Below are 18,774 nucleotides of genomic sequence, written 5' to 3'. Positions count from 1 at the left end.
CTGTTTAAGTCTGTTTGCTGTTTTCTCAGGGGATTACTGTCTTCGTCTGTTTAAGTCTGTTTGCTGTTTTCTCAGGGGATTACTGTCTTCGTCTGTTTAAGTCTGTTTGCTGTTTTCTCAGGGGATTACTGTCTTCGTCTGTTTAAGTCTGTTTGCTGTTTTCTCAGGGGATTACTATCTTCGTCTGTTTAAGTCTGTTTGCTGTTTTCTCAGGGGATTACTATCTTCGTCTGTTTAAGTCTGTTTGCTGTTTTCTCAGGGGATTACTATCTTCGTCTGTTTAAGTCTGTTTGCTGTTTTCTCAGGGGATTACTATCTTCGTTTGCTGCTGGAGGAGGAGGAGGATGAAAATGAAGATATCAGTGCCATCAAAAAATCGTGAGTACATGTAGTAGTCTACTAATTAAGTGTACAGATATAGGGTACTAGTCTACTAACTGAGTGTACAAATGTAGGATTAGGGGTGAGTACTTGTACTGGTCTACTAATTGAGTGTACAGATGTAGGATTAGGGGTGAATACTTGTACTGGTCTACTAATTGAGTGTACAGATGGAGGATTAGGGGCGAGTACTTGTACTGATCTACCAATTGAGTGTACAGATATAGGATTAGGGGTGAGTACTTGTACTGGTCTACCAATTGAGTGTAAAGATGGAGGATTAGGGGCGAGTACTTGCACTAGTCTACCAATATAGTGTACAGATATAGGATTAGGGGCGAGTACTTGTACTGATCTACCAATATAGTGTACAGATATAGGATTAGGGGTGAGTACTTGTACTGGTCTACCAATTGAGTGTAAAGATGGAGGATTAGGGGCGAGTACTTGCACTAGTCTACCAATATAGTGTACAGATATAGGATTAGGGGCGAGTACTTGTACTAGTCTACCAATATAGTGTACAGATATAGGATTAGGGGCGAGTACTTGTACTGGTCTACCAATATAGTGTACAGATGGAGGATTAGGGGCGAGTACTTGACTAGTCTACCAATTAGTGTACAGATATAGGATTAGGGGCTAGTACTTGCACTAGTCTACCAATATAGTGTACAGATATAGGATTAGGGGCGAGTACTTGCACTAGTCTACCAATATAGTGTACAGATATAGGATTAGGGGTGAGTACTTGTACTGGTCTACCAATTGAGTGTAAAGATGGAGGATTAGGGGCGAGTACTTGCACTAGTCTACCAATATAGTGTACAGATATAGGATTAGGGGCGAGTACTTGTACTGATCTACCAATTGAGTGTACAGATATAGGATTAGGGGTGAGTACTTGTACTGGTCTACCAATTGAGTGTAAAGATGGAGGATTAGGGGCAAGTACTTGTACTGGTCTACCAATATAGTGTACAGATATAGGATTAGGGGCAAGTACTTGCACTGGTCTACCAATATAGTGTACAGATATAGGATTAGGGGCAAGTACTTGTACTGGTCTACTGATTGAGTGTACAGATATAGGATTAGGGGCAAGTACTTGTACTGGTCTACTGATTGAGTGTACAGATATAGGATTAGGGGCAAGTACTTGTACTGGTCTACTGATTGAGTGTACAGATATAGGATTAGGGGCAAGTACTTGTACTGGTCTACCAATTGAGTGTACAGATATAGGATTAGGGGTGAGTACTTGTACTGGTCTACCAATTGAGTGTAAAGATGGAGGATTAGGGGCAAGTACTTGCACTAGTCTACCAATATAGTGTACAGATATAGGATTAGGGGCGAGTACTTGCACTAGTCTACCAATATAGTGTACAGATATAGGATTAGGGGCGAGTACTTGCACTAGTCTACCAATATAGTGTACAGATATAGGATTAGGGGTGAGTACTTGTACTGGTCTACCAATTGAGTGTAAAGATGGAGGATTAGGGGCAAGTACTTGTACTGGTCTACCAATATAGTGTACAGATATAGGATTAGGGGCAAGTACTTGTACTGGTCTACCAATATAGTGTACAGATATAGGATTAGGGGCAAGTACTTGCACTGGTCTACCAATATAGTGTACAGATATAGGATTAGGGGCAAGTACTTGTACTGGTCTACTGATTGAGTGTACAGATATAGGATTAGGGGCAAGTACTTGTACTGGTCTACTGATTGAGTGTACAGATATAGGATTAGGGGGCAAGTACTTGTACTGGTCTACTGATTGAGTGTACAGATATAGGATTAGGGGCAAGTACTTGTACTGGTCTACTGATTGAGTGTACAGATATAGGATTAGGGGCAAGTACTTGTACTGGTCTACTGATTGAGTGTACAGATATAGGATTAGGGGTGAGTACTTGTACTGGTCTACTGATTGAGTGTACAGATATAGGATTAGGGGCAAGTACTTGTACTGGTCTACTGATTGAGTGTACAGATATAGGATTAGGGGCAAGTACTTGTACTTGTCTAATAGTTGAGTGTACTAGGATTAGCTATGCAAAATCTTCACAGTTGGGTGTGGGTGCAGTGTTGCCATAACCCCTCCCGAGCTTGAGACACCTAATATGTGTTCACCTTGTTTGGAAACTTTCTACAGGTATTAAATACACACATACAGTTTACTATGAATAATGTGGGGGTTTTCTTGTTTGCAGATATGAATTTTTCAATGACTTGTACCATAGATTTCTGCTAACCCCGAAGGTTAACATGAAGTGTATGTGTCTGCAGGCCATGGCTGTTGTTTACGGGCGGTGTCACGAGGAAATCGGGGCTTTCAACGACACCCGCTACATTGTGGGCATGCTGGAAAGGGTAATACACTTTAATACTTACTATTAGTAGTACCTATTACTTGTACATTGTGGGCACGCTGGAAAGGGTAATACACTTTAATATTACTATTAGTAGTACCTATTACTTGTCCATTGTGGGCATGCTGGAAAGGGTAATACACTTTAATACTTACTATTAGTAGTACCTATTACTTGTCCATTGTGGGCATGCTGGAAAGGGTAATACACTTTAATACTTACTATTAGTAGTACCTATTACTTGTCCATTGTGGGCATGCTGGAAAGGGTAATACACTTTAATACTTACTATTAGTAGTACCTATTACTTGTCCATTGTGGGCATGCTGGAAAGGGTAATACACTTTAATACTTACTATTAGTAGTACCTATTACTTGTCCATTGTGGCATGCTGGAAAGGGTAATACACTTTAATACTTACTATTAGTAGTACCTATTACTTGTCCATTGTGGGCATGCTGGAAAGGGTAATACACTTTAATACTTACTATTAGTAGTACCTATTACTTGTCCATTGTGGGCATGCTGGAAAGGGTAATACACTTTAATACTTACTATTAGTAGTACCTATTACTTGTCCATTGTGGGCATGCTGGAAAGGGTAATACACTTTAATACTTACTATTAGTAGTACCTATTACTTGTCCATTGTGGGCATGCTGGAAAGTGTAATACACTTTAATACTTACTATTAGTAGTACCTATTACTTGTCCATTGTGGGCATGCTGGAAAGGGTAATACACTTTAATACTTACTATTAGTAGTACCTATTACTTGTCCATTGTGGGCACGCTGGAAAGGGTAATACACTTTAATACTTACTATTAGTAGTACCTATTACTTGTCCATTGTGGGCATGCTGGAAAGGGTAATACACTTTAATACTTACTATTAGTAGTACCTATTACTTGTACATTGTGGGCACGCTGGAAAGGGTAATACACTTTAATACTTACTATTAGTAGTACCTATTACTTGTACATTGTGCGCACGCTGGAAACTGTATCAACCCCACCCCCAGACCCAGATTTGGATTTGCTACCAGAAGTAATTAACAACCTGCTCAATGACAAATGGGAAGATGAGAGAAATGACATAAAATCTGCAAATGACGTAATCAATGAAGTTGAAACATTTCTGACAAATAACCAAAATGTAAACACTGCAAATGAAACTAAATCCAATTTGAACATTGTAACAAAGTTTTTCATCAATGAGCTAAAGGAAACCCAGAGCATTGACACCATCCCACCCCAAGAACTAAACCTATTGCTCTGCAAAATGTTTATGGAAATAAAAAAACAAATGGAAAACCCTGTGAACCAAATAGTTTAAGGGGGTTATTTGCATGTGTCGATAGATATTTAAAAAACCACAATTGTCCCTGCTTTATTCTCCTGAATCTATTCTTCAAACTCTTTAGTCTCTCTAATAACACTGTGTATTTTGCATTGTGGTCCATTTTCCCACACCGGAATATGAAATGGGGTGCCGTTTCATTAAAAACTGACAGTGATAACAACCAGTTTCTTGAGTACAATGAGAGACAGACAAAAACCCGAGATGGATCCAACCCATACAATGTTAGAAAAGTCTCGCCACGTGCATGGGAAAATAAAGAAAATCCCACGCGATGTTAGAAAAGTCTCGCCACGTGCATGGGAAAATAAAAAAAATCCCACGCGATGTTAGAAAAATCTTGCCATGTGCATGGGAAAATAAAGAAAATCCCACGCAATGTTAGAAAAGTCTTGCCACGTGCATGGGAAAATAAAGAAAATCCCACACAATATCCTGTAGCTCTTTATAAAAAATACAAATCCTTATGTCCAAACAATTACTACAGTGCTGACCATCCATTTTATCTTGCCACGAACACACACAAAAAAAACCCGGGGATTGATGAACTGTGGTTCAAAAATAAGCTTGGTGGTTTAATGAAATGCATAGCACAATCACAATTGTCTGTTGACAAAAAATTTACCAATATCACAGCGCCAGGAAAACAGTGGTACAAACTCAAACAAATACCAACATACATCCAAATCACATAATCCAAATTTCAGGCCATCGTAACCCTCAGTCAGTCAGTTCATATTCCAAATATCAGAAGACCAGCATAAGGAAATAAGTAAAGTCCTTGTTGACGCAATGTTGTCAAATGGCATATTCCAAATATCAGAAGACCAGCATAAGGAAATAAGTAAAGTCCTTGTTGACGCAATGTTGTCAAATGGCATATTCCAAATATCAGAAGACCAGCATAAGGAAATAAGTAAAGTCCTTGTTGACGCAATGTTGTCAAATGGCATATTCCAAATATCAGAAGACCAGCATAAGGAAATAAGTAAAGTCCTTGTTGACGCAATGTTGTCAAATGGCATATTCCAGATATCAGAAGACCAGCATAAGGAAATAAGTAAAGTCCTTGTTGACGCAATGTTGTCAAATGGCATATTCCAGATATCAGAAGACCAGCATAAGGAAATAAGTAAAGTCCTTGTTGACGCAATGTTGTCAAATGGCATATTCCAAATATCAGAAGACCAGCATAAGGAAATAAGTAAAGTCCTTGTTGATGCAATGTTGTCAAATGGCATATTCCAAATATCAGAAGACCAGCATAAGGAAATAAGTAAAGTCCTTGTTGATGCAATGTTGTCAAATGGCATATTCCAAATATCAGAAGACCACCATAAGGAAATAAGTAAAGTCCTTGTTGATGCAATGTTGTCAAATGGCATATTCCAAATATCAGAAGACCAGCATAAGGAAATAAGTAAAGTCCTTGTTGATGCAATGTTGTCAAATGGCATATTCCAAATATCAGAAGACCACCATAAGGAAATAAGTAAAGTCCTTGTTGACGCAATGTTGTCAAATGGCATATTCCAAATATCAGAAGACCAGCATAAGGAAATAAGTAAAGTCCTTGTTGATGCAATGTTGTCAAATGGCATAATTCCAAATATCAGAAGACCACCCACCATAAGGAAATAAGTAAAGTCCTTGTTGACGCAATGTTGTCAAATGGCATATTCCAAATATCAGAAGACCAGCATAAGGAAATAAGTAAAGTCCTTGTTGATGCAATGTTGTCAAATGGCGAGCGGGATCAGGTTGCAATGAAAAGGAAACTACTACAAACTGACGAAGGATCACAATTCAATGAATACCACAGCACTACACACAGCATGAACCACGTGGGTGATTGGAGCTCTTCATCATCTCATGCCGTACACTTTTCAGGACCAATTTACGGTGGCATCTTCAATATCAACATTGGCTTCAAAATCTAGGTCATCGGGTCATAAGGTGTCACTGCACAGCGATGGAACAAGTCACAAACGCAGGCACATAATCTTTGATGATTCCTCTGATGAAAATTGAATTCCCATTCCAAAACATGCTCAGTATGATAATCACACTGTTAATATGGTTTGTCTTCGGCATTCACATTTGCCACCAAGTGAAGTTGTAAACACATGACCCACATGGCTTAACGACTATTTGAGTGAATTAATATTTATTTTTTCATTATATATTTTCCTAATCAAACAGTTTTCTTACTATCATAATAATTATTACATGAGAAATAAATATATTAAATAGAAACTATTTTTAATGTTGTGTGGTTTTCATTATAGTTTGGTTCCAAAAAATCAGTGCAGCTAAACATGTGGGAGAAAATCAGTGGCACTTGTCTGGGGTCATAAATAGTTAATGTATCAAATTTATGTCCCTCGTGAAATAATTTTCCTTTGTCACTGACTAAAGCTTGTGACAAAGAAAAATTATTTCACTCGGGACATAAATTTTATAATAAAAGGTAACTCGTTAACAATAATTTTCAGTTAATGTTTCTGTGTATGTACATCCTATTTTCAGTCATTGTGAATGTATTGTTTTTATAATTTCAGTATATGTACATCCAATTTTCAGTCATTGTGAATGTATTTTTTTTATAATTTCAGTGTACTGATCGCTTGGAGCGAGATAGGTTGATATTATTTCTGAACAAACTCATCCTACACCCAGTGAGTATTTTGATCTTGTATACTGGTGATATTCATTCTATTGATAGTTGTTGTTTATTATATACTATGTAATAATATTTCCATATACTTACCATTTGTGACACCCAATAGCCGATATGTATTTTTGTGCTGGGGTGTCATTAAACAAACATTCATTCATTATATACTATGTATACAAAGCAAAATAAAGCAGATTTATTCTTTATTTGCTGCATGTATTTGTTAACTGTTTATTGGTCAAAGAAAATCCTTTCATTTTCATCCCAAACTTATTACAGTTTCTTTGAGATACTGACATTTATTCTAAATTTCAAGTTTATCTATTTGTGATAATTGTATGTTTTTTGCACAGTTCTTTACACTGTGTTTTTATTTAACTCATGAATTTTTATTTCGATGTTGATCATGACTTAATGTTTTGCATTTACCATAGTAGACACCCAATAGCCGATGTATTTTTCATGCTGGGGTGTTGTTAACCATCTATCCTGTCTATCTCTCTACCTTGTCAACTGTGTACTGCTGGCTACAGATCGGTCTTCACACTGTACACCGATGTATTTTTCATGCTGGGGTGTTGTTAACCATCTATTCTGTCTATCTCTCTACCTTGTCAACTGTGTACTGCTGGCTACAGATCGGTCTTCACACTGTACACCGATGTATTTTTCATGCTGGGGTGTTGTTAACCATCTATTCTGTCTATCTCTCTACCTTGTTAACTGTGTACTGCTGGCTACAGATCGGTCTTCTCACTGTGCACCGATGTATTTTTCATGCTGGGGTGTTGTTAACCATCTATTCTGTCTATCTCTCTACCTTGTCAACTGTGTACTGCTGGCTACAGATCGGTCTTCACACTGTACACCGATGTATTTTTCATGCTGGGGTGTTGTTAACCATCTATTCTGTCTATCTCTCTACCTTGTTAACTGTGTACTGCTGGCTACAGATCGGTCTTCACACTGTGCACCGATGTATTTTTCATGCTTGGGTGTTGTTAACCATCTGTTCTGTCTATCTCTCTACCTTGTTAACTGTGTACTGTTGGCTACAGATCGGTCTTCACACTGTGCACCGATGTATTTTTCATGCTGGGGTGTTGTTAACCATCTATTCTGTCTATCTCTCTACCTTGTTAACTGTGTACTGCTGGCTACAGATTGGTCTTCACACTGTGCACCGATGTATTTTTCATGCTGGGGTGTTGTTAACCATCTATTCTGTCTATCTCTCTACCTTGTTAACTGTGTACTGCTGGCTACAGATCGGTCTTCACACTGTGCACCGATATATTTTTCATGCTGGGGTGTTGTTAACCATCTACATGTATTCTGTCTATCTCTCTACCTTGTTAACTGTGTACTGCTGGCTACAGATCGGTCTCACACTGTGTTTTTCAGAGGAATGTCAAGGAAATGATGGACGCAGGCGGGGTCAAGGCTCTTGTTGACATTCTCACACTAGCTCATTTGCATACTACACGGGCCACTGTTCCACTTCAGGTTTGATTTCTTATTTTATTTTGTTTCTTCCTTTCATTTTACAATATGTTGTTACTTTTCAGTCAAATGTGATAGGGTGCCTTCCATAACATGGTTTGTACAGTGACGGTTAATATGTTGTTACTTTTCAGTCAAATGTGATAGGGTGCCTTCCATAACATGGTTTGTACAGTGACAGTTAGTATGTTGTTACTTTTCAGTCAAATGTGATAGGGTGCCTTCCATAACATGGTTTGTACAGTGACTTAGTATGTTGTTACTTTTCAGTCAAATGTGATAGGGTGCCTTCCATAACATGGTTTGTACAGTGACGGTTAGTATTTTGTTACCTTTCAGTCAAATGTGATAGGGTGCCTTCCATAACATGGTTTGTACAGTGACGGTTAATATGTTGTTACTTTTCAGTCAAATGTGATAGGGTGCCTTCCCTAACATGGTTTGTACAGTGACGGTTAGTATGTTGTTAATTTTCAGTCAAATGTGATAGGGCACCTTCCATAACATGGTTTGTACAGTGACGGTTAGTATGTTGTTACTTTTCAGTCAAATGTGATAGGGTGCATTCCATAACATGGTTTGTACAGTGACGGTTAATATGTTGTTACTTTTCAGTCAAATGTGATAGGGTGCCTTCCCTTACATGGTTTGTACAGTGACGGTTAATATGTTGTTACTTTTCAGTCAAATGTGATAGGGTGCCTTCCCTAACATGGTTTGTACAGTGACGGTTAATATGTTGTTACTTTTCAGTCAAATGTGATAGGGCGCCTTCCCTAACATGGTTTGTACAGTGACGGTTAATATGTTGTTACTTTTCAGTCAAATGTTATAGGGCGCCTTCCATAACATGGTTTGTACAGTGACTTAGTATGTTATTTTTCAGTCGAATGTGATAGGGTGCCTTCCATAACATGGTTTGTACAGTGACAGTTAGTATGTTGTTACTTTTCAGTAAAATGTGATAGGGTGCCTTCCATAACATGGTTTGTACAGTGGCGGTTAATATGTTGTTACTTTTCAGTCAAATGTGATAGGGTGCCTTCCCTAACATGGTTTGTACAGTGACGGTTAATATGTTGTTACTTTTCAGTCAAATGTGATAAGGTGCCTTCCCTAACATGGTTTGTACAGTGACGGTTAATATGTTGTTACTTTTCAGTCAAATGTGATAGGGCGCCTTCCCTAACATGGTTTGTACAGTGACGGTTAATATGTTGTTACTTTTCAGTCAAATGTGATAGGGCGCCTTCCCTAACATGGTTTGTACAGTGACGGTTAATATGTTGTTACTTTTCAGTCAAATGTGATAGGGCGCCTTCCATAACATGGTTTGTACAGTGACTTAGTATGTTAATGGTTTGTACAGTGACGGTTAGTATGTTGTTACTTTTCAGTCAAATGTGATAGGGTGCCTTCCATAACATGGTTTGTACAGTGACGGTTAGTATGTTGTTACTTTTCAGTCAAATGTGATAGGGTGCCTTCCATAACATGGTTTGTACAGTGACGGTTAGTATGTTGTTACTTTTCAGTCAAATGTGATAGGGTGCCTTCCCTAACATGGTTTGTACAGTGACGGTTAATATGTTGTTACTTTTCAGTCAAATGTGATAGGGCGCCTTCCATAACATGGTTTGTACAGTGACTTAGTATGTTATTTTTCAGTCGAATGTGATAGGGTGCCTTCCATGACATGGTTTGTACAGTGACAGTTAGTATGTTGTTACTTTTCAGTCAAATGTGATAGGGCGCCTTCCCTAACATGGTTTGTAAAGTTACTATTAGTATGTTATTTTTCAGTCAAATGTGATAGGGTGCCTTCCCTAACATGGTTTGTAAAGTTACTATTAGTATGTTATTTTTCAGTCGAATGTGATAGGGTGCCATCCCTAACATGGTTTGTAAAGTGACTATTAGTATGTTATTTTTCAGTCGAATGAGATAGGGTGCCATCCCTAATATGGTTTGTAAAGTTACTATTAGTATGTTATTTTTCAGTCGAATGTGATAGGGTGCCATCCCTAACATGGTTTGTAAAGTGACTATTAGTATGTTGTTAATTTTTCAGTCGAATGTGATAGAGGCCTCGCCTGACATGAGAAGAGACAGTGAGAAGGAGTGGTACTTCGGCAACAAAGACAAAGAACGACTTGGGCCATACAGTTTTGAGGAGGTCAGAATTTAAAAGCTATAATCAAGAATATATTTTTATTATTATTTTATAATTTGGAATCGGCCATAATGATGATGTATGCAGCTGAAGTTGTAACTCCCATTTGTCCTGTGAAGTTTATCTCTGTCCTTTGTTCAGCTCCCAACATTAAGGTTAGGAATAGGGATAGCATTAAAGTTACTTTTAATTACCACTGGTACTAGGGGTTTATAGTAGGTGGTTAGAGGTAGTATTAAACCAAATAACGTCTGGCTGGGTCAAAGTTCGAGGTGCATCGAACTTTTAATAGAGAAGTGAACACCACAAGTCCTGTGATTGGTGATAAATGTTAGTGTGTTGGTTGTAAAAAAAAATAGTTTACTTTGGGCAAAAAATGTATGCAATTTTATTTCATCTAGTACCACTGTGTCAAGTAGCCTTATGCTTGAAACATATGGGGTACCTGTGAAAAAAAAAAACCCTCAAATTTTGTGTTGAACGAGGGTAGTCATGGACGCTACCCGTTATCTCAGAAATGAGCTGCTTGATCCCCAATTTTTTCTGATTCACTTTTAAGGGTGAGGGGTGGTAATATTTATATCTGTGGTGTTTATGTCGATTGATACGTTGCAGATGTGTTTTAGCCACATGTTACTATTGTCATCTATTGGATTTGATTTGTAGTATACATCCAACAAGTGCCTCTTCTTAATAATGCCAGAAGTAACTACACTTTTTGAAATGGTCAGACTAAATCCACAAATAAAAGCTGATGGGGGATGGCAGGTGTTTGGCATGAATAGCCACAAGCTACAAGCACCTGTTGTGGTTAGAGAGACAAGCACCTGTTGTGGTTAGAGAGACAAGGACTGGGATGTGGAGATAGACAGCAAAAGAAGTTGAAAGATAGGAGTTGCCAGACTGGGAAGAAATGAGATGGAATTCAAAGGAGAGGAATGAAAGGGGGTAGTGGGGTATAAAAAAAAGTTGGATTGAACAACCTGGATTACTTCATATATTCGGGTACAATTCGTGGTGAAACATTCTTTAAAATGAACTCAGTATACCATGACACCAAGATATAATATTTGTTTTCTTCTTGAAGATGAAAGATTTCTGGACTGCTGGAACAATTCATGGAAAGACGCGGTGCTGGGCACAAGGCATGGATGGGTGGCGCCCCCTGGTATCCGTCTCACAGCTCAAGTGGTCGCTGTTGGCGAGCAGTCAGGCCGTGATGAATGAGAGCGACCTCGCAACGTTAATACTCAACATGTTGATACGCATGACTGAATACTATCCCAGTAGGTAAGAACGTTAATACTTAACATGTTGATACGCATGAATGAATACTATCCCAGTAGGTAAGAACGATAATACTCAACATGTTGATACGCATGAATGAATACTATCCCAGTAGGTAAGAACGTTAATACTCAACATGTTGATACGCATGAATGAATACTATCCCAGTAGGTAAGAACGTCGGTACTCAACATGTTGATACGCATGACTGAATACTATCCCAGTAGGTAAGAACGTTAATACTTAACATGTTGATATGCATGAATGAATACTATCCCAGTAGGTGAAAACGTTAATACTTAACATGTTGATACGCATGAATGAATACTATCCCAGTAGGTAAGAACGATAATACTTAACATGTTGATACGCATGAATGAATACTATCCCAGTAGGTGAAAACGTTAATACTCAGCATGTTGATACGCGTGAATGAATACTATCCCAGTAGGTAAGAATGTTAATACTCAGCATGTTGATACGCGTGAATGAATACTATCCCAGTAGGTAAGAACGTTAATACTCAACATGTTGATACACATGAATGAATACTATCCCAGTAGGTAAGAACGTTAATACTCAACATGTTGATACGCATGACTGAATACTATCCCAGTAGGTAAGAACGTTAATACTTAACATGTTGATACGCATGAATGAATACTATCCCAGTAGGTAAGAACGATAATACTTAACATGTTGATACGCATGAATGAATACTATCCCAGTAGGTGAAAACGTTAATACTCAGCATGTTGATACACGTGAATGAATACTATCCCAGTAGGTAAGAACGTTAATACTCAGCATGTTGATACGCGTGAATGAATACTATCCCAGTAGGTAAGAACGATAATACTCAACATGTTGATATGCATGACTGAATACTATCCCAGTAGGTAAGAACGTTAATACTCAACATGTTGATACGCATGACTGAATACTATCCCAGTAGGTAAGAACGTTAATACTCAACATGTTGATACGCATGAATGAATACTATCCCAGTAGGTAAGAACGATAATACTTAACATGTTGATACGCATGAATGAATACTATCCCAGTAGGTGAAAACGTTAATACTCAGCATGTTGATACGCGTGAATGAATACTATCCCAGTAGGTAAGAACGTTAATACTCAGCATGTTGATATGCGTGAATGAATACTATCCCAGTAGGTAAGAACGATAATACTCAACATGTTGATATGCATGACTGAATACTATCCCAGTAGGTAAGAACATTAATACTCCACATGTTGATAAGCATGAATGAATACTATCCCAGTAGGTAAGAACGTCGGTACTCAACATGTTGATACGCATGACTGAATACTATCCCAGAGGGTAAGAACGTCAATGCTCATCATCAATACTCCCATATTGATACGCATGACTGAATACTATCCCAGTAGGTAAGAACATCAATACTCAACATCAATACTCAACATGTTGATATGCATGACTGAATACTATCCCAGTAGGTAAGAACATCAATACTCAACATGTTGATATGCATGACTGAAGATCGTCAATACTCAACATGTTGATATGCATGACTGAATACTATCCCAGTAGGTAAGAACGTCAATACTCAACATCAATACTCAACATGTTGATATGCATGACTGAATACTATCCCAGTACTTTCAAAGCACATGTTTATTGCATAAAGTATTACATAACACTTATAGCAAACATACAATGAAAAATACAAATTAAATATAGTCAGTGACTCAGTAAGAAGGCTAGTTGAAGAAAATACATGAAAGTATAAAGCTGTGAAGAACAGATAGGAAACCAATTATAACAATAACTGGCGTCTCTGCATAGCAAGATGTACATATTTTGCTAAATTAATAACCATTTTAGAGGTATCGCAAGACATTAGCCTATAAAACTTTAGGATATTTGGCCATCTATTGTAAATCTTATTTAAATACTGTTGTCTTAAATCTCTGTACACTGGGCAAACTAACACAAAGTGATATTCATCTTCTATAACTTTCATATTACATAATGTACAAAATCTCTTATCATAAGGTATATTATGATATCGACCCGTTTCGCATAGTAAACTATGAGAGGGTAATCGTAGTCTGGTTAGTGAGCGTTTTAAGTGTGGTGATGAAATATAAGATAAATATTTTTCACACTCAAAATTTTGTTTGAACTTATTATAATGTTTTAATTTAGAAATAAAATGACGTTGATCATTCCATTCTTGTAAGTATTGATCCATTATCCGTTGTTTAATATATGGTAAGTAAGGCAGCACTTGATCTTGACTCCATCTGACAGACCAAGACTATCCACAGACATTTAACACCATACACCCAGTTCAATCCGTTATATGAAATATTATTATTTGCGTCTACTCTTAAAATATTGTAAACATATAAAATGGAGTTTCTATTCGAAACTATCTTTAACCAATATTTAATAATTCTTTCATATCTGCTAATAAACATTGGCATACGGCCCAGTTCACTATATACAGAAACATTGGGTGTTGTCTTTTTAACTGATAGACATATTTACAATATTTCAGATGCACACGCTCTATAGCAGAGACTTTGTGGAATCCCCACAATTCAGAGCCATATGAAAGTATTGAACCGACATAACAATCAAATAAAACATTCTTCTGGACAATATTAAGTTTAATGTTTTCAAAAATGTTAAACAGCTTAAACATAGATAATAAACCATGTTCAGATATTTCTTTTGCATTAGATTACATCTGCCATTAAAATGGAAATCAACACCAAGGTAGCCGAATGAATTAACAATGTTGACTTTTACACCATTATACAAAAAGTTAGTCATCGGTTTTGGATGTCAACCTTTACTAAATACTATTATTTTAGTTTTGTTGGTGTTAACACTAAGGTACCATGTGTTACAATACTTATTCAAGCTATTAAGTAAATTTTGTAGGCCTTTGGCCGATTTCGACATAAGAATAGTATCATCAGCATACAACAAGGTAACAAGTGTCAAATATCTAAACTGTACAGGATCAGCTTCACTGATATCCATAGAACTGACAAAATCATTAATAAACAGTCAAAATAAAAGTGTTTTACACCGACAAATGACTGAATTGCTGGTGACAGTGTTTTATTATATTTAACGAACAGTTGTACGTTGTCATACATTGCTTTAATGGATCTGACAATCTTGTAACTGGCACCATATTTTTGAAGTTTCAACACAAATAGTTCCTGTTGATATGATCAAAAGCCTTAGTATAATCGATAAAATGCACGACTGAAGATCATCAATACTCAACATGTTGATATGCATGACTGAATACTAGCCCAGTAGGTAAGAACGTTAATATTCAACATGCTGATATGCATGGCTGAATACTATCCCAGTAGGTAAGAACGTCAGTACTCAACATGTTGATACGCATGACTGAATACTATCCCATTAGGTACATGTATGGTCATCACTGTACACTTGACTGAATACTGTTTCCATTTTCCTGTTGTGGGGTCGTAACTGTGTGCATATATGTTAAATAGTGCTAATTGATCTGAGAGTACGTACTAATCATTCATTTGTACTTGCATGTGTGTGGAATAGTGCTAATTGATCTGAGAGTACGTACTAATCATTCATTTGTACTTGCATGTGTGTGGAATAGTGCTAATTGATCTGAGAGTACATAATAATCATTCATTTGTACTTTGCATGTATGTCGAATAGTGCTAATTGATCTGAGAGTACGTCATTTGTTGTCAGGGGTTAAGCTTGCCTGATGGGTACATCAAATTATACATAGTGGATGATGATAAGTACATAATAATCATTCACTTGTACTTGCATGTATGTCGAATAGTGCTAATTGATCTGAGAGTACATAATAATCATTCATTTGTACTTGCATGTATGTCGAATAGTGCTAATTGATCTGAGAGTACATAATTTGATGATAGGTACATCAAATTATACATAGTGGATGATGATAAGTACATCAAATTATACATAGTGGATGATGATAGGTACATCAAATTATACATAGTGGATGATGATACGTACATCAAATTATACATAGTGGATGATGATAAGTACGTAATGATTTTTTTTTCCAATCCATTTTATAAAAATAAATAAAATTAACTCTCTAATTGAAATTAACTGTGTAAGTGTAGTCAAGGGGAATAACATAACATAATGAAAGACTGTTTTAACAGTGTTTAATGAGTGCATATAATCACAGCTATGCTTAATCTGATGAGCTCTGTCCTGTGCTAGTTTTGATTTGGTGAACTAGTCTGGGATTGGCAGTCATCTTGTGGCTGGGATTGGCAGTCATCTTGTGGCAGTTCTCTTTGTGGCAGTCCAAGAAGGATGAAATCTCCAGTAAAGGATCTCGGGAGTGGCTGTCCTCCTATAGACGAGGCACTAGATGGAGATTTATGGAAAAAACACCCACTATTCTGCCAAATTCCCATTCCATTCTGTGCATTGTACAGATACGGCCTTGATAATGTATTACGGTTTTATCCGTTCAGCTAGATTGTATGGCTGCAGATGGAAGTAAATATTATCTCAGTATATAATGTTTTTATTGTATGTATGATGTCTGTGTATTCCTTAACCAGTATGTTGTATTGTTTCTGTAGATGTGACTGAATTACTGAATCCAGCATTTGAGTTGAAATGTGTCTTAATGAGTCTGACACCACTATAGAGCACATTCTTTTATTACTCTTTGGCTAACATTTGGTAATCTTGATATATAGTTTCAGAGAGGAAACCCGCTACATTTTTCCATAAGTAGCAAGGGCTCTTTTATATGCACATCTCACAGACAGGATAGCACATACCACAGCCTTTGATATACCAGTTGTGGTGCACTGGCTGGAATGAGAGATAGCTCAATGGGCCCACCGATGGGGATCGATCCAGCATAGAGATGCTTTCTGAAATCTGTTACTTTGTTGTCAACATTTTACAAAGAAGTCATACTTTGATTCAGACTCAATAATTTGTTAATAATGTGCTATAAATTGGCCTACTGATCCAACTGGAGGGACTATAGTTTTCATCTTTGTCCTTCGATCTGTCTGTCTGTCTGTCTGTCTGTCTGTCTGTCTCTCCCACATGATGTATTCTAGACTCTTTTTTTTCACATTGCCTCAAGATATTTTGCTGTTACAGATCAGCTTCAACTTTCATGGTGATTTACCTATGTTACAGATCAGCTTCAACTGTCATGGTGATTTACCTATGTTTCACACACTTATGGTCCTTGCACTTGGGAGATACCAATATTTGTTGTGCCTGATAGGGAACATGTATTGCTTTAATAGTACTCTCAGAATGCTTGTTAGCCTATTGCTGCTAGTAGGAAATAATTTTCAAACGGTTTTAGTTTTTCTGTTTCAGAGACAATGATGGGGCTGTGGTACGTCCGTTGCCAAGAATAAAACGGACCCTGTCAGATGCCACATGCTTGCCTCACATAGTGCAGGTAATGTGTGTTTGCCTCACATAGTGCATATAATGTGTGTTTACCTCACATAATACAGGTAATGTGTCTTTACCTCACATAATACAGGTAATGTGTGTTTACCTCACATAATACATGTAATGTGTGGTTACCTCACATAGTGCAGGTAATGTGTGTTTACCTCACATAGTGTAGGTAATGTGTGTTTGCCTCACATAGTGCAGGTAATGTGTGTTTAATACATATACAGGTAGTGCAGGTAATGTGTGTTTACCTCACATAGTGCAGGTAATGTGTGGTTACCTCACATAGTGCAGGTAATGTGTGTTTGCCTCACATAGTGCAGGTAATGTGTGTTTACCTCACATAGTGCAGGTAATGTGTGCTTACCTCACATAGTGCAGGTAATGTGTGTTTAATACATATACAGGTAGCGCAGGTAATGTGTGTTTACCTCACATAGTGCAGGTAATGTGTGGTTACCTCACATAGTGCAGGTAATGTGTGTTTGCCTCACATAGTGCAGGTAATGTGTGTTTACCTCACATAGTGCAGGTAATGTGTGGTTACCTCACATAGTGCAGGTAATGTGTGGTTACCTCACATAGTGCATGTAATGTGTGTTTGCCTCACATAGTGCATATAATGTGTGTTTGCCTCACATAGTGCAGGTAATGTGTGTTTACCTCACATAGTGCAGGTAATGTGTGTTTACCTCACATAGTGTAGGTAATGTGTGTTTGCCTCACATAGTGCAGGTAATGTGTGTTTAATACATATACAGGTAGTGCAGGTAATGTGTGTTTACCTCACATAGTGCAGGTAATGTGTGGTTACCTCACATAGTGCAGGTAATGTGTGTTTGCCTCACATAGTGCAGGTAATGTGTGTTTACCTCACATAGTGCAGGTAATGTGTGGTTACCTCACATAGTGCATGTAATGTGTGTTTGCCTCACATAGTGCATATAATGTGTGTTTGCCTCACATAGTGCAGGTAATGTGTGTTTACCTCACATAGTGCAGGTAATGTGTGGTTACCTCACATAGTGCAGGTAATGTGTGGTTACCTCACATAGTGCATGTAATGTGTGTTTGCCTCACATAGTGCATGTAATGTGTGTTTGCCTCACATAGTGCAGGTAATGTGTGTTTACCTCACATAGTGCAGGTAATGTGTGGTTACCTCACATAGTGCAGGTAATGTGTGTTTGCCTCACATAGTGCAGGTAATGTGTGTTTACCTCACATAGTGCAGGTAATGTGTGGTTACCTCACATAGTGCAGGTAATGTGTGTTTGCCTCACATAGTGCAGGGGACAATATTTCGAAATCTGAGGTAACCGGAAGTCGGTTCACGTGGTTTTTACCTAGGTAACCAATTGTTCGGTTACGTGAATTATATGTGCGTAACCTGTGGATTACCTGATCGGTTACCTCAAAGTTACGCTGAAATTATATTTTAAATACATAATTTTTAGCTCAAACATAAAGTTAAAACAAAATACAAAAGAAAACGTTTTATAAAACAGTTTCTGTAAT

General features: G+C 37.5%; 1 protein-coding gene across 1 annotated transcript in view; it reads left to right on the top strand.

Annotated features, from left to right (window-relative positions):
- Nucleotides 1-18,774, top strand: part of LOC121387469 (dnaJ homolog subfamily C member 13-like) — a 179,263-nt gene that overhangs the window by 67,725 nt on the left and 92,764 nt on the right. Inside the window, exons 25-31 of the mRNA XM_041518594.1 lie at nt 306-378; nt 2,607-2,766; nt 6,742-6,804; nt 8,208-8,309; nt 10,378-10,482; nt 11,567-11,769; nt 17,170-17,254. Coding sequence (XP_041374528.1) covers nt 306-378; nt 2,607-2,766; nt 6,742-6,804; nt 8,208-8,309; nt 10,378-10,482; nt 11,567-11,769; nt 17,170-17,254 — 791 coding nt within the window. The remainder of the gene's footprint in view (nt 1-305; nt 379-2,606; nt 2,767-6,741; nt 6,805-8,207; nt 8,310-10,377; nt 10,483-11,566; nt 11,770-17,169; nt 17,255-18,774) is intronic.

Source organism: Gigantopelta aegis, chromosome 13 (assembly GCF_016097555.1).
Source record: "Gigantopelta aegis isolate Gae_Host chromosome 13, Gae_host_genome, whole genome shotgun sequence".
NCBI classification, from domain to species: Eukaryota; Metazoa; Mollusca; class Gastropoda; order Neomphalida; family Peltospiridae; genus Gigantopelta; species Gigantopelta aegis.
The sequence above is the reverse complement of the archived record's forward strand: the minus strand, read 5'-3'. Positions and strand labels throughout refer to the sequence as shown.